This window comes from Terrapene carolina, unplaced genomic scaffold (genome assembly GCF_002925995.2).
Source record: "Terrapene carolina triunguis isolate 2854851 unplaced genomic scaffold, T_m_triunguis-2.0 Scaffold96, whole genome shotgun sequence".
In the NCBI taxonomy this organism is placed as follows: Eukaryota; Metazoa; Chordata; order Testudines; family Emydidae; genus Terrapene; species Terrapene triunguis.
Window position 1 is genome coordinate 60,781,862 of NW_020664447.1, and position 15,990 is coordinate 60,797,851.

General features: G+C 46.4%; 1 protein-coding gene across 2 annotated transcripts in view; it reads left to right on the top strand.

The window, feature by feature from the left end:
- TTLL5 (tubulin tyrosine ligase like 5) overlaps positions 1-15,990 on the top strand; it is a 214,163-nt gene that overhangs the window by 35,268 nt on the left and 162,905 nt on the right. For both annotated transcript variants that reach the window (XM_029911515.1, XM_029911516.1), the window contains exons 9-11: positions 3,871-3,972; positions 4,155-4,246; positions 6,041-6,148. In XM_029911515.1, coding sequence (XP_029767375.1) covers positions 3,871-3,972; positions 4,155-4,246; positions 6,041-6,148 — 302 coding nt within the window. The remainder of the gene's footprint in view (positions 1-3,870; positions 3,973-4,154; positions 4,247-6,040; positions 6,149-15,990) is intronic.

Sequence of the window (15,990 nt, forward strand, 5' to 3'; positions counted from 1 at the left end):
GTTGTAGTGCACTTTGAGATCCCTCTGAGTGAAAGACACTACTAGAATGTAAGTTTTCTATCACTAAATTGTGCTTGGAATCTGGAACTGGGGCTATCCAGTAAATGGTGAAGCTCTCTAGGGAAGAGAGAAGTTGCAAGAGTGGGAGATAAAATGCTTGAGTTTGGAAGTACTGAGAATGCAGTAATCTCTGTGACCAGCAGTGGTTAGTATCACATAGCTGATTGTAGGCAGTGTGGGAACTGAATCACTCTCCTCCGTGGCAGTTTCAAGCCCCTGGGAAAAAATAGAGCAGTGTTTTTTCAGAAATTTGGTTTCTGTCTCTATTTACAAGTCGTGGGATGGCCTAGTTGCCAGCACACTACATTTGTACCCCCATTCCCATTTGTATTACTGTCCTATTTCTCGCCTCTTTTCCCCATATAATTGTCTTGGTTTTCTGATTTCTCTGTGCTACTTATGTGATGCCTCAGGTTCTGGATACACTCATGAGTGAGTTTGTTTTTTTTACAGTGATGTGGCTACAAAACTGGTCAGTGAGATGTTTTGAATGGGCTTCATGCACAGAGGCATCACAGCCAGAGAAGGGAGAACAGTTATACTCTGACTCTAGGGCAGAGGTGGGCAAACTATGGCCCACGGGCCACATCCGGCCCGTGGGACCGTTCTCCCTGGCCCCTGAGCTCCTGCCCCGGGAGGCTAGCCCCCAGCCCCTCCTCTGCTGTTCCCCCTCCCCTGCAGCCTCAGCTCACTGCGCCACCGGCGCAATGCTCTGGGCGGTGGGGTGGCGAGCTCCTGGGGCAGCGCAGCTGCAGAGCCCGGCCTGACATGGTGCTCTGTGATGTGCGGTGCGTGGCTGGCTGGTAAGGGGGCAGGGGAGTTCGGGGGATGGTTAGGGGTTGGGGCGGTCAGAGGGCAGGGAACAGGGGCGTTGAATGGGGGCAGGGGTTCCGGGGGCGGTCAGGAAGGAGAGGGGGTGTTGGATGGGGCAGTTGGGGTGGGGGGAAGTTAGGGGCCAGGAATTTGGGGGCGGTCAGGGAGAAGGGATGGTTGGATGGGGCAGGGGTCCAGGGGGGCCATTAGGGAACAAGGGGGGTTGGATGGGGCAGGATTCCCGGGGGGCCGTCAGGGGCGAGAAGCAGGGGGGGTTGGATAGGGGGCGGGGACTGGGCCACTCCTGCCTGTTTGGGGAGGCACAGCCTCCCCTAACCGGCCCTCCATACAATTTCTGAAACCCGATACGGCCCTCAGGCCAAAAAGTTTGCCTGCCCCTGCTCTAGGGCCACCATCCTGATAATACTGCTGTTAGAACTGGGTATCTCATTACCAGAGTGATACTTGGACACAAACTACAGAAATGATCAAGGGGTTGGAGGAAAGAATGAACTCTGTCCAGGATGGTTAAGATGGCAAAGCTGAGAATGTCGTAACCAACAAACATTTGAGGTATATTCCTAGACAAACTGTTAAAATGGAAGTAAGGCAGAGAGTACATATCCATCATTTAGGGTAAAATACATTCGAGATGTTGTAATGATCCCAAATGTGTTAACCCGGGGAAATCCATAGTCAGGGTTAAATATATGAAATTCAGTCATATGGAAATATACAGTGAGGATATCCAACCAATCTTAACTCTGCCTTACTACAGGCTCTTCCAACTTCCTCTGTAGCTAAAGCTAACTGGAATCTTCTACATGGATTAAATCTAAACTTTTTATTATTAATGGTAACTTCACCCCTTGCTATTCTTTATAACTAAATGTTTATCCTTCAGCAGGAACTTTAACTCTGCCCTGGAATGACACCATGAGCATCAAAAAAATGAAAAATATCTGTTTTTTAACAAATCAGTTTAAACTAATCTGTGTCCACAAACACTAAAATGCCTTAATCACGACTGTATAGTTTTTATTTAGTGTCAATACTCCGTCCCATTGACCATGAGACACTCTTCTCCAAATGGCCACCAACTGAGGGCAGTCACACTGAGAACAATGGGAGATGGCAGCCATTTTGAAAGAGGGCAGCTCTTTGAGAATTCTCTTTAGTAGACACTGGTATCCTTCAGCCTCTGTGAAAGAAGCTTTCACTTATGAAAAATAACAGGGGGAATGACCATTCATAAAACTGAAGGGTGGCACACTTTGTTGCTTCTTTAGGCCGAGTTCATTGAACACATACCAGGGGCTCATTGCATTCCCCCATTCCCCAGCCACAAGCTCTCTGTGTGACCTGCCCATTCCCTTGTATTTCAGGAACCTCCCTCTTTCCCCTGATCCTTGGGCTCTGTGTGCTTCCCTCTTACCCCCGCCTTTCTTAGGGTATGTCTTCACTAGGAAGGCTGTAGCTGTGCTGCTATAATGCTTCACTGTAACCATTCACTACAGCAGCAGAATCCCATTTTTGTAGTTAATCCATCTCCACGAGAGGTGCTAGCTAGGTTGACAGAAGAATTTTTTCATTGATCTAGCACTGTCTATACCAGGGGTTAGGTCAGCTTAACTATGTTGCTCAGAGATGTGAGTTTTTCACATGCTGAGCGATTAAACAGGGTCGACTTAACTTTTTAGTGTAGACCTGGCCATATTCTTCCACTTTCTTCATGCCTTTCTCGCTCATGGTGTCAACATTTTCAAACTATTGGAGGGGATGGGAAGAGCTAAAATGATGGGTATTATGCTGGAATGTGTTAATGGTTGCCATCAACTGACAATTACAGAGGCAGTTGAATCTGGTAGCTCTGCTAACCAATGGCTTGTGTCCCCCATTTCCCCCCCTTTCGGTTTTTCCAGTTTTCATCAAAATCAACAGGGTTCCCTGAAATTTGGAATTGATCAGATGGAGTGTTCAAAGTTTATTATATTGCATCCACACTGAGATATGCTATCAAGTTGCATGTAAGGCCTTGCAAGCTTCACAAGAACAACCCCCAAACCAATCTAACACAGACAAGGTTTCAGTGTGTTTAGGGCATGTGTTCAGATTAGAGGTCTGGCAAAAATCTGACACTGAGTGCTATATTTCTTAAATGGCCCATTTTAATTAATTTTAAGTCCTAAATAAACCGTTTTAGGGCTTGTCTACACTTACAATGCTGCAGTGGTGTAGCTCCACCACTGTAGCACATAGTGAAGACACTATCTATGCCAACAGGAGAGCTTCTCCCATTGGCGTAGGTACTCCACCTCACCGAGAGGCGGTAGCTATCTTGATGGGAGAAGCTCTCCCATAAACATAGTGCTGTCTACACCGGAGTTAGGTTGGTATAACTACATTGCTTAGGGGTATGGATATTCTACACCTCTGAGAAACCTAGTTTTAATGACATAAGTTGGTAGTGTAGACCAAGCGTTAGTTGTAAACTCGTATAGAAAAGTAATTCTGTGCTCAGTATTAGTGCTGTCACTTTGGGAGGATACACTATTTTTCATGCATAAGAGATTGGATCCCTACTTTAAGTGCACGCCTTAAATATAGACTTGCTACCAACACCTCCATAATAAATCCACGGGTGGGAAGGAGAGGGTTAGGAGCAGTATCTCTGTAACTAGGAGGAATCGGATGAGATTTGCTTAGTCAGTTTAAACTGACTACTACTAAAACTTCTTGACAGTGGGGTATATAGTGTTGTGCTGTGAAATAATCTCTTGGAGGAAGGATTGGGAGCCCCTTCCTTTGGAACATTGAAAACCAGACTGGACACAGCTCTGGGAAATGTTCTTTGATGGTTTGCATTAGATGGTACCTAATTTAGGTCTTTTACATCTGTAATTGCAGCGATTGAGTTGTCTGCCTAACAAGTCCCATCTAGCAAGCTGCTTGCCTTCCCCAGAAAGTGTAGCTTGAGTTTTTTGTCCTTGTTCTTAGGTTTGCGACTGTGAGATATGACCAGGGAACCAAGAACATTAAAAACCAGTTCATGCATCTGACCAACTACAGTGTCAACAAGAAGAGTGGAGACTATGTCAGGTACTTAGAACTGCCAAAGAGACGAGAGGATGGGCTTTGGTTCTTGGAGGCGGAACCAAATTCACACCAGGGTGGGGGAGCAAATTTGTATGACTGCATCTAAGTATGGCTTTCAAAGGTCAGAGTGGTGATCCTGAGGCACAGGCCAGTTATGTGAGCCCTGCTTCCTTGGTTTTTTTTAGCTGTGATGACCCTGAAGTGGAGGATTATGGGAACAAGTGGAGTATGAGTGCGATGCTGAGGTACCTGAAACAAGAAGGGAGAGACACAACAAGTGAGTAGAGACCCCCCCCCTTTGGTTCCTTCCTTGTGTCCTCAGCAGTGTCCACCAGCAAGAAATCCTAGGAAGAACCCTACTAGGTTCCAACTCAGGGCGGAGGAGTTTCCCTTTCTTAATGTCATCCCGTTCCTCCTAGTTATACCTTCTGGTACCACCCTAAATGCTTCCCCTCCGTCCACGGCTCCCATGGTTTGTTCAGTCTGGTGAGTCAACCTCTCAAACCCTGCAATTTAGCGAACGAATGGCTGGTTACCTGTGTCATTTTGAATGACTCATGGATGTATCATCACCTTTCCATGCCCCAGGTTTTGGCTGAGTTTTGTTGTCCATCTGAGCGCTTATGTTCTGTAGAACAGCTCTCTTCATACCTTTACCAGGTCTGCTTTGATGCATCTGCATAGCAGAATCCAAGTAATTTTCTCTTAAGGGACAACTTGCCTGATACTGAGTCCTTAGTAACACTATTTGGCAGCTACTGTACCCATCCTATAAGTATTACCAGGGAACTTAGAGGATGGAGGAAGGGATTTGAATCAGGCTTCTAAGTGGAACTAAGCCTTTCCCAATTTTATGTGCATGGTTATGCAGTCACTCATGCTCACTTGCACCAATTAATGTTCTCTCAGTTGCACACGTGATTAGATATTGATACAGATCATTAGAACATTTACACTTTATAATATCCAGTGTAAAGCGATAAACTCTCCTAAATAAGCCAACCACTGAGAGAAATTAGGAAGACATTCCAATGAATTGGTTATTCCATAATTGTACAGTTAGGGGTTTCTTGCATCTTGCTCTGATGCTGGTGTCAGACAGAATACTGGGCTAAGAACGCCAGTCTGATCTGGGACAGCAGTTTCTGTATTCTTATGCACATGCAGGAACACTTGTGTACACATGCCCGAACACTCATGTACACACATTCATGCTTCCTCTTGTACAGATGCTCAAACTTTGCATACCTAGGAATATGCACACATGTATTCCCCCATGTATGGAAAATAGTACTTGCAGTACTAAATTAGACCAGAGGTTTATCTAGTTCAGTGGCCAGTATCAAAAAGGAGCTGCCAACAAAGTAAGTTTTTTTTTTTTTCCCCCCCTAACCCCCATTAGTTTGGCTTGTGCCCTTGAGCATGAGAGTTTCTCTAAGGCTTGGTCTACACTTACCCCCCAATTCGAACTAAGGTACGCAACTTCAGCTACGTGAATAACGTAGCTGAAGTTCGAAGTACCTTAGTTCGAACTTACCTCGGTCCACACGCGGCAGGCAGGCTCCCCCGTTGACTCCGCGGTACTCCTCTCGTCTAGCTGGAGTTCCGCAGTCGACGGCAATCACTTCCTGGTTCGACTTATCGCGTCCAGACAAGACGCGATAAGTCGAACCCAGAAGTTCGATTTCCAGCCGCCGAACTAGCAGCTGGGTATAGACGTACCCTAACACTCTTGATTAGTTAATCCTTAAAACAGAGTGTGTGTGTGGGGGGGGAGGGGAGTGATTACTCATGCTAAATTGTGCTGTCATGCATGCTACATGCTCCTGCTTATGCTTGCTTGCATTTGTTCTTGCACTCCTGTGAGAATTCACTTGAGTGCTCCTGCCCTGGGGTATTCATGTATGCACTCATGATCTCTTGCTCCTCTGGGTGTCCACATATGCTTTCATTTGCTTGATGTTACCTACAGTCACCCATACTCAGATTCACATGCAAACCCAGGAGAGCATTTGCACATGAGTGCAATCCCTGCTTCACATTCTGTTTTGTTTTTTTTCCCCCCTCACAGCACTGATGGCCAATGTGGAGGACTTGATTATTAAGACCATTATTTCTGCTGAGCTGGCAATTGCCACAGCCTGTAAAACCTTTCTTCCACACCGTGGCAGCTGCTTTGGTAAGGAGCCCAGGGGTTGTCTTAATATATGGGGCTGTTGCAGGTTCCCTTTTCTCCTGGGTGTCTGTTACCTGCTGCTTCCAGCCCAGGTGTTGTGTGGAAAAGCTTGGACTCCATATTGGGCTAGCAACAGAGGGAAATTTGGGTTTGGCTCTCTGTGCAGACATCCCAAACTGCAGGATTGACCCCAGAGTCACTGTCACACATAGGGGGTCCTATGATGGGAGGAGTGCTGGATTCTAAGATGAGCGGAACAGTTCAGAGGGAACCTACACTGTGTTGGGCATACTGGAGTTGCTGGCCCATTAATGGTCCTGGAAAGGGTGATGGGTTGAGCACACATTGCTGTGAGATTGGTCCCTAGAAGGAAGGCTTGTTGCATATGAGTGTTGGTGATGCCTGTTGGGCTTGCTTTTGTGTGACTGTACCACATGGCGGCGGCAGAGCCTACCGCTGGCTGAGGCTGTATACAGAGCTATGTGTTGGCAATGGGAAGGGGAAGTTTGGAACAGTTCCAAAAAGCGGCGGCTGGTACCAGTGCATGCCTCCTACTGCTTTCTAATGGCAGCTCCTCAGCCTTCCCTGAGGCGGCCTCCTCCTGCTTCCAGCTGCTCTCTGCAAACACAGAAGGCAGGAGTCCCAAAGTAGAAGATTGCTGAGTGCAGAATCAGTCTTATGCTCAGTCAGTGCTTGCACTAAAGGCTACTAGTAGCTTAAGCTGACCTGTGTTCAGGGACCACGGGGAATAGGCTGTCTGAACACAGCCATGACAGGCAAATCCCTTCTGCTGTGGGATTCTTGAAGGTTGGCAGCACTACATACATTTCCATGAGTGTAATGTTAATGCTGTCCAGTTTGGGTCCTGGGAGCTGACAGGATAGAGTGAGGGACCCAGGGAGGAGGTATGCCTGGGCATGTATGATATCAGGTGGCAGGCTACCTCTGAAAGCTGGCCAACTTGCAGGGCCTTTGCTTTTCTGTGTAGCTTTGATCCCTTCTTTCAGAGTCACCGGAACTCTTGGAAATGATTGGAAACTTAACAATTCCATCTGACTGCTTTTAGTGAAGTAGCAGTTTAGCACCTACTCCAAAAATATCAATAGCCCAATAGAGACCTGGCCATCTCCCCTGTGTTCTCCCTCCTCCTCCCCCTCTCAGCCCTTGTCTTAAGTTTACTCTGACCAGCTTGTGGAGAGGCTCTAATACTCTGTATGTCCTCTGTGCTGGGTCTGGCTTTAAGGTTATCCCACTTCCTGTTGCCTCCCCAGGATTGGACTTAAATCACCCTCTTGGTTGCTTCCCTCCCCCACCTGCTGCCGCCTCCCTCGGGGCTGCCGTCCCACAAACCAACTTTCATTCCATTTGTTTGAGTATAAACATGAATTAAGAGCTTCCCAGGAAAGAGAGCTTAAGCAGGAGCCATGCTGCTTCCCAAGGGAGCCAGAGGCATTCCTGGAGTTCTGTACTTGCTGCCACCTTCCCTCCCCCTCTCAGCCAAGTGGTTGGCCATGGTCCTGAGGACCCTGAGCTGTCCCTTGCCTTCCTCCATTGCCCAATATTCATCCCAGTGCCCTGTTCTCACCCTTTGATGCCTTGCCCCTGCTGTTTCCGTTTACAACAAGGACACTTGCCAGCTGGGGATGTTCAAGATGGCTGACTCTGCAGTTACAAATGTTCATGAGAAAACTGAATGAGACATGAATGGCAGAAGGTGGAATCCCTTTGGAGGCCACTTTCTCTGTTCCTTCCTCTCTTTTGATAGCAAACAATGCAGCCTGGAAATGACACACTGGGAGGGATGGACCATCTAAAAGACTGGGTCAGTCAGGCCTGTCTATTTGATCTTTGTAGCTTACTGGAGTTTCTCCTTGATCTCTCTAGTCAGGTCATACTACAGAACCTTGTTCTCTCCTCCGTTGGGATAGGGGTAGAGGCTGGCCTACCCTGCGCTCCTGGCCCAATCTTCCATGGTGCTGGAGAGAAGTCTTCCCCCATGCCATCCTGGTTCTCACATATGCTCTTTCTTTAGGTTAGACACTCACTATCTCTCCTCTTCTACCTGGTTGGGGTACTGCTGGGGACTTTGGGAGAATGTTGGCAATGAATGTGGCAGTAGCTGGCCAGCCTGCCAAGTCCTAACAGCAACCAGTCCTACAGATCTTCTGCCTACAGATCTTTCACTGGCAGGTCTGCAGTTCAGCATAGAAGAACATTGTAGGGGGCTGTATTGCAGCCATGTTTGTGCGTGAGGGTGGGGGAGCACAAAGCTGTGAGAACTTGTTGCTTTGATCTGCGCAGCTGCCAGTTGATGCTCCTGCTGACTGTGGCTTGTGGTTTCTAAATGGCTCTTAACTCCTCATTAAAATTAGGTTGCAAGTGAAATTCTTAACTTGTGGCTCTCGGGGAGACTGAGCTGTGGGGCTCAGAACTGATACAGCTGCCTGAACTTGTTCACCAGCTAAGCTATGAAGCCTGAGCCCATGTCATGGGCTGCCCCAGATTGTTCCCTAAGAAGACTTCTCCTGTAATGGAATTGGTCTGACTTTAGAAACATGCTTATAAAAGGAATCTCGTCTTCTGGGGCATTTGCACCGTCTGACTGCACCGACTCTAGAAAGACCCACACAAGGTGGCAAGCTTGGTTTCCTTCTGAAGCCCTTTCCCTGGTGGTGAGGACTCCTCTGCCTAATCAAGTTCTCCATTTTCTAGCCCCTTCATTCTGAAGGATCCCAAAACACTACACAAACTATTGCTTTCCCTAACACTAAAATGCATCCCTGTCTGGGATGGGATGTGACAGCTGTTTAACAGTGCACAACAGTGCTCCAAAACTTTAAGGCAGGAAGTAAAGAAAAAAATGTTATATCCAATCAAAATTGCAGGGGGAATTTAGGGGCAGAAATAATTACTTGAGTTAGAATTTGGCCAGAATCCCAGGACTAACTGAACTACAGTTAAAAGAATCACAGGATCCTTAATGACCACAAATGGTCAGGCCCTTGATTTTGTCTCATTCCAAAGTCAGCATTTATAAGTGTAAATATAGTGACCCCTGTCATCCCATTGGGGCACTGCTTTGATTTTTGAACCAGCAGGGAGAATGCCACCTACTTAAATCACCAGCACCACTTTCTGAAGCACCCTGAGTTTTTTCTGTATGTGGGGGGTCTCTCATTGAAGCAATGACCTGGTTTGACCCTACGTAGCTTGAGAAATGTGACTGAATCACAGGCCTAGGTGGTCTGGCTGCAGACATTATATATACATTCTCACTAAGCATTCATTTGGCAGGCAGTCTGGAAAATGCCAGTATTCTAAGGTCAAAGCAATATAGTCTCTGCATTCAGGGAGAATATCATAGAATATTAGGGTTGGAAGAGACCTCAGGAGGTCATCTAGTCCAATCCCTTGCTCAAAGCAGGACCAACACCAACTAAATCATCCCAGCCAGGGCTTTGTCAAGCCAGGCCTTAAAAACCTCTAAGGATGGAGATTCCACCACCTCCCTAGGTAACCCATTCCAGTGCTTCAGCACCCTGCTAGTGAAAGTGTTTCCTGACTTTCCAACCTAGACCTCCCCCACTGCAACTTGAGACCATTGCTTCTTTTGTCATCTGCCACCACTGAGAACAGCCTAGCTCCATCCTTTTTTGGAACCCCCCTTTCAGGTAGTTGAAGGCTGCTATCAAATCCCCCCTCACTCTTTTCTCTTCTGCAGACTAAATAACCTCAGTTCCCTCAGCCTCTCCTCGTAAGTCATGTCCCCCAGCTCCCTAATCATTTTCATTGCCCTCTGCTGGACTCGCTCCAATTTGTCCACATCCCTTCTGTAGTGGGGGGACCAAAACTGAACGCAATACTCCAGGTGTGGCCTCACCAGTGCCGAACAGAAGGAAATAATCACTTCCCTCAATCTGCTGGCAATGCTCCTACTATGCCGTTGGCCTTCTTGGCAACAAGGGCACATTGCTGATTTATATCGAGCTTCTCATCCCCAGGTCCTTTTCTGCAGAACTGCTGCTTAGCCAGTCAGTCCTTAGCCTGTAGCAGTGCATGGGATTCTTGTGGAGAGGCTCTAATACTCCGTATGTCCTCTATGCAGGAAGGAATGTCCTGCTCGTTGGAGGTAATAGGGGAAATGGACACACCCTCCCTTCCCCATTCCCAAAAGGCAGAGGAGCAAAGTCAAACTAGCGTCACATGGAAGCAGATGTAGTCTGGAGATAAGGGGTGAAGGTGCTGGTTTCCTCCAAACAGAGAATCTAACAAGTTGACCTGTGTTTTGTGCAGGCTCTGGGAAAGCTGCAGGATACAGGCTCTGACAGCAACAGGTTAACTTTGAGGGAGGATGGGATAGTACTTTGGGTAGGCCTTTGCAGGGGTGATTCAGTATGAGGAGGCAGTGGCTTTGGAGTGCCTGGGTTCAAGCCAATTAAAGGCTTCATTGTTTGTTTGTTTTTGCCTCCTGGAGTCTGGGCTTCTGGGTGGGCTAAGAAAGGCCCCACTATTGTGTTGAGGCCCACTTTGAAGCAAACCTCAACCTTTCCCCAGGGTGGTTGGTGGGGAATGGTGTGAAGGCAGCAAGGCTCCATTGCTACAACTCTTCTCTGCACTCATTGAAACAGCCTGAAGAAGAGGCAATATAATGGGCCCCCGCTCACTATTGGCAGAGATCAATCCAGCAGCTAGGATGTAGCATTTTTTCCACCCTCAAAGGGGAAGACCAGAATACTCAGGATATTACTTGATCTTGGCAGGATAATGATAGGGTGTCTTAAGCAAGAACAGCTTTGAGAGGGTGTCCTAGGGCTGAATTGCTCTGAACAGTGCTGCTAGCAAGCTTTCATGGGACTGTCAAAGTGTGGTGTAGTAGAAACACACTCATGTGTGCTCTGTGATGCCACTGTAGAGCCATGCACTACTGGTTGGCTCTACTGAGACTTAATCTTATTATGATCTCTCAGTGGTTTATTGCAGCTCTCTCGTCCATTGTTGTGAGCATTACCACTCCCCGGATAGTAGTGTAGCTTCTGTTGGACATAATGGGTTTTCTTGCTTGTGAGAACTTGTTACATAGATTCTCCTGGAATTTACTCCTGTTTCATACTTGAACCTGGAGAATTCTGGGTGGCTGAATGGTCCACTTGACCATCCCACTATGACTAAATGGCATGAATACAGGCTTTTGAAGTGGAACCTAGTGGACTGGTCCCAGGTTTGTATGGACGTGCAGGAGCTCCTGCGCCTCTCCCACAGACAACTTCGTTCTTTTGTAGCAACTACACCTCTACCCTGATGTAACGTGACCCAATATAACACGAATTCGGATATAACGCGGTAAAGCAGTGCTCCAGGGGGGCAGGGCTGCGCACTCCGGTGGATCAAAGCAAGTTCGGTATAACGTGGTTTCACCTATAACGTGGTAAGATTTTTTTGGCTCCCGAGGACAGCGTTATATCAAGGTAGAGGTGTAGCGCTCCTCTGAATGTCCTCAATCATTTTGGATGTAATACAGGACAGCGGTGCATGTCCTTTGAGGTCTCCTGGCCATTTTTCATCCTTTGCCATCCAATGACTTTCCAGGGATGCTATATGGAGATGGGGAAACTTTCTCTTTACACAGAACTTAAGAACAACCGTTTCTTGGAAGAAAGGATGTCATTTTCTAATAGTGGGTATGTAGAACTAATGTGATGTAATGAGACACAATCCTTCCCCTAAGCCAGGGGTTCCCAAACTTTTCAGTGTTATGCCCCCCCTTACCCCTGTCTGCACCCTCCTCCCCCACCAGGAGCCAGGGCTGTGCCGCAGCTCCCAGTGGGGAGGGACACAGAAAGGGGTAAGGGGGCCACAGGTCTTGGGCCAGGAATGGGATCTCAGCCTGTGGGGTGGGGGAGCAAGGCTGGAGGCAGGGTTAGAGCAGAGTGGGACTGGGTGGCGCTGGCCTAGGCCTACTGTGCCCCCACAAGCGTTCCTCTGTGCCCCCCAGTTTGGGGACCACTGCTCTGAGCACTGGATCACACCACCCATGATCTTATTGCGGATAAATTGTCCTTCCATGGTCTGCATCACAGGAATCCTGGTTGGTACCGCAGAACTAGTGTATGTTCACCTTGCCCCCTAGAATACTCTATCACCAGTCGACATGCGTGATGAGTAAACTGAAGGTGGTGTAGCCTCTCTTTCTCAGCTCAAATGCAGGCAGAGTTCACTCTAATCAAAATCCTTTGCATTAATCCACTCAATTTGTAAATCCAGACACAACACTAACCTGGAATTCTGCTGATCTTCCTCGATCTCCAGACACCAAAGGCTTCCTGGAGATTGAAAAAAAAAAAAAAAAAATCTGTCGAAATGAAGTTTACAAACCTCTGTGCTGGCTTGTGTCAATATCCAGGCAGATGATACCTCTAAGATGAGATGGTGTTAGGCTATATTTTGAGCCCTTTACCTTAACTTTTTCACAGGTAGTCTCCAGCCTCTTACAGCCTGCCAGCCATACCCTGGACTGGATCTTCTGGCTGGATGTGCAAAAACTGTCTCCGTATCAGTTATTTATACTGTAGTAGCACAGAGGAGCTCGAGTCATGGAGCAGGTCCCTGTTGTGGTAGATGCTGTACACCAGGGTTCTCCATTCCAGGCCAATGGGGGCTGCGGGAAGTGGCGGGGGCTGAGGGATGTACTGTCCACCCCTTCTCACAGCCCCCATTGGCCTGGAACGACAAACCGCAGCCAGTGGGAGCTGCGATTGGTCAAACCTGCGGACGCTGCAGGTAAACAAACTGGCTCAGCCCGCCAGCAGATTTCCCTAATGGGCCGTGTGCCAAAGGTTGCTGATCCCTGCTGTACACAAATAGAACAAAAGGGCAGCCCTAGCACTAAGGAATTTGTAGTCTAAGTCTAAGACAAAGGACAACTGATGGATACAGACAGACAAGGGAGTGCAAGGGAACAATATTGGTCAGCATGAGTGACTAGTCTTAGCACACCAGCAGCCTAACAGTTTGTCATGCTGTCTCAAGTGGCTCCTGACCATGAGTTCCTATCACAGTGAAGACTGTCAAAAGCAGGGTAGACACTCTGAACCAGTGGTGTGTTCTATAATTAGATTTCACCAAGCCAGTACCAAATGTGAACTCTTGGATCACTCTAACAGCCTTACCATGGAGTCATAGACAATATCCTTTCACTTTCCACACTCTCTCTCCACCCAGACAAACTGAACTTACTTATAAATAGTCACTTATGCCAAAAATCACAAATAATCCAGGTTACTTGCAGCCCCAGAGACCAGTCACTCACCCAGGTCAAGTTGCATTCTAGACCTCATACCGAAGAGGACCGTGGTAGCCAGTTCTATAGTAAACTAACTATAGATTTATTAGCTAAGAAAAGGAAATAAGTTATTGAGAGATTAAAATATATGTACAGGTTAAGAAGTCTGTAATTCCAAAATGGTGGCAAATATAATAAATGGCCTGTTTTCCAAAAGTCTTTTCAGGGTACCCAGATTGTCTGGGGGGGATCTTTGCTTTGCATTTGGTCCCCTTCCCTGTAAGAGTCCAAACAAGCCAGAGATACAGGATCTTTACCTGAATCCATACTTGTAGCAGCTTCTTATAGAAAACAAGCTGATGGTCACCACCCACATGGGTTCTTTCTTTGACTGGAGAGAGAGAGAGAGGACTACATTTAGAGTCTTTGATCTCTGATCATCTCACACAATGACCACTTGCCTTCATGTGTGCAGGAATTAGTACTTTCCTGTTAAAATTCTTCACTTTCTGTATGCAAGGTTTCTTTCTCATTTGATGGGTTATTTATTTAGGGGTGTATATATAATGTAAATGTTTATTACATTATAACAGGCTACAGATATATTATTTTCATTTATTTAATAGCCCATTAGTTTTCATGAAGTTTAAACACTAAATACATTCTTATACAATTAACAACCTCTTTAATCTATATTAATACACAAGTGAAATGGCCTGGAGTTTTGGCATGAGCTTGTACCTAGTCTGCCAGCATGTCACTGTTTTCAAGTTTTTTATATGCTTTATGGCAGAAGAGAGTTCTAAGAAGAGAGCTGAAGGAGAATGAATTAACTATGCCCTTATTGTGATTTAGACTGGTGACTCTTAACCTTTCCAGACTACTGTACCGCTTTCAAGAGTCTGATTTGTATCATATACCCCCACGTTTCACCTCACTTAAAAATGACTTGCTTACAGAATCCGACATAAAAATACAAGTGTCACAGCATACTATTACTGAAAAATTGCTTACTCTCATTTTTACCTATAATTATAAAATCCATCAAGTGGTGTGTGTGTATAATATATATAATACTTACATTTCACTGTATAGTATATGGAGCAGTATAGACAAGTTATAGTCTGAATGAAAGTTTAGTTTATACTGACTTGGCTAGTGCTTTTTATGTAGCCTGTTGTAAAAATAGGCAAATATCTAGATGAGTTGTTGTACCCCTAGGGCTACATGTACCCCTGGTTGAGAGCCACTGATATAGACCACTTCCTTCTCCAAGCAGAAATAAGAGCTCTCCTTTCACAGCAGGAAGAAACTAGCACTATGGTCTGTGCTCTCATTTTATTTTTGGAAAACTCTGCCCCAGCTGGAAGCCAAGGATACCCTTGATGAACTAATCTTCCTACACCACCTCTAAGAAGCTGTTGGGATGAAGGGGAAGGCCCTGAAATGACTCATATCTTTCTCAGATGTGGCCCCAGATGGTTGTCTTGAGCAATTGTCCCTCAACTTTCAAAGTCCTCACCTGTAGAGTCTCCTAAAGCTCAGGCTCTCCCTTATGTTATGCAACATCTCTATGAGCCATTGGGGGAGCTGATGACACACCATGGACTGGAGTGCCAAAATATGCAAATAGCACTCAGCTCAACTTTTTACATACAATGAAAACTGTACCATCTCAGAGCACTTGCAGGCCCTACCTGAAATTGACACCTTGATGAGAGCAGCTGGCTAATGCTGAGCCCAAGCAACATTGAGGTGATGCTGATAGGGATTGGGAAATGCTTTTGAAGACCGTATCTGACATCCTCCATTATCTGCTCTTGGAGGCCTAAATAGCCATTATGAAAGAAAAATGCCCACTTATATCTGCCAGCCGCCACAATATTATTGCAGCTGTGTGTGTGTGTGTGTGTGTGTGTCCCTCCCTCTGTGCCTGATTATTACAATTAATTTTCTAGGAATAAATCCTTCCTTCCTGCTGTAAAGCTTCACCTAGTATAAAATGCAGCAGCTTGCCTTGGTTATCATGCACCATCACCCTGCTGCTCTTCTCCCTGCTTTGGCTCTGACTCCTGAGTGAATACATAGACTGGTTGAATCCCTGTCCTGATATTTAAAGCCCTCTATAAGATTGGTCCTAGCTGCCTGAAAGATCACCTCTCCTGCAACCGTAACCTTCCACAACGACTGTGTTCTACTGAATCAATTAAACTTAAGTAATAATGAGAGTCTTGTGAGTACACTTTCATAGGAACTGGACCTAGTCTGAAATTCCTTCAAGAGAGAAGAATGACTTTGGACCTCACACAACTCAGAACTAAATCTAAAACTTTGCTTTGGTGTGGCTTTCCCTCGTAGTTACACCCCTTGCTATCTAATCAACTAACTCACTCCTATATATGAGGAGTGTGATATTGTTTGTTTTTAATTCTGAGGGTCACCTGGCTGTCAGGGAGATTAGTGCTGTTGCAGAACCTGGATAGCCAGATGTACCCTCTTTCTCATGCTGCAGGATGCTGAGAATTAAAGAGTGGTGGAGGCAGCAATTAGCCAGCTCTGAACTTCC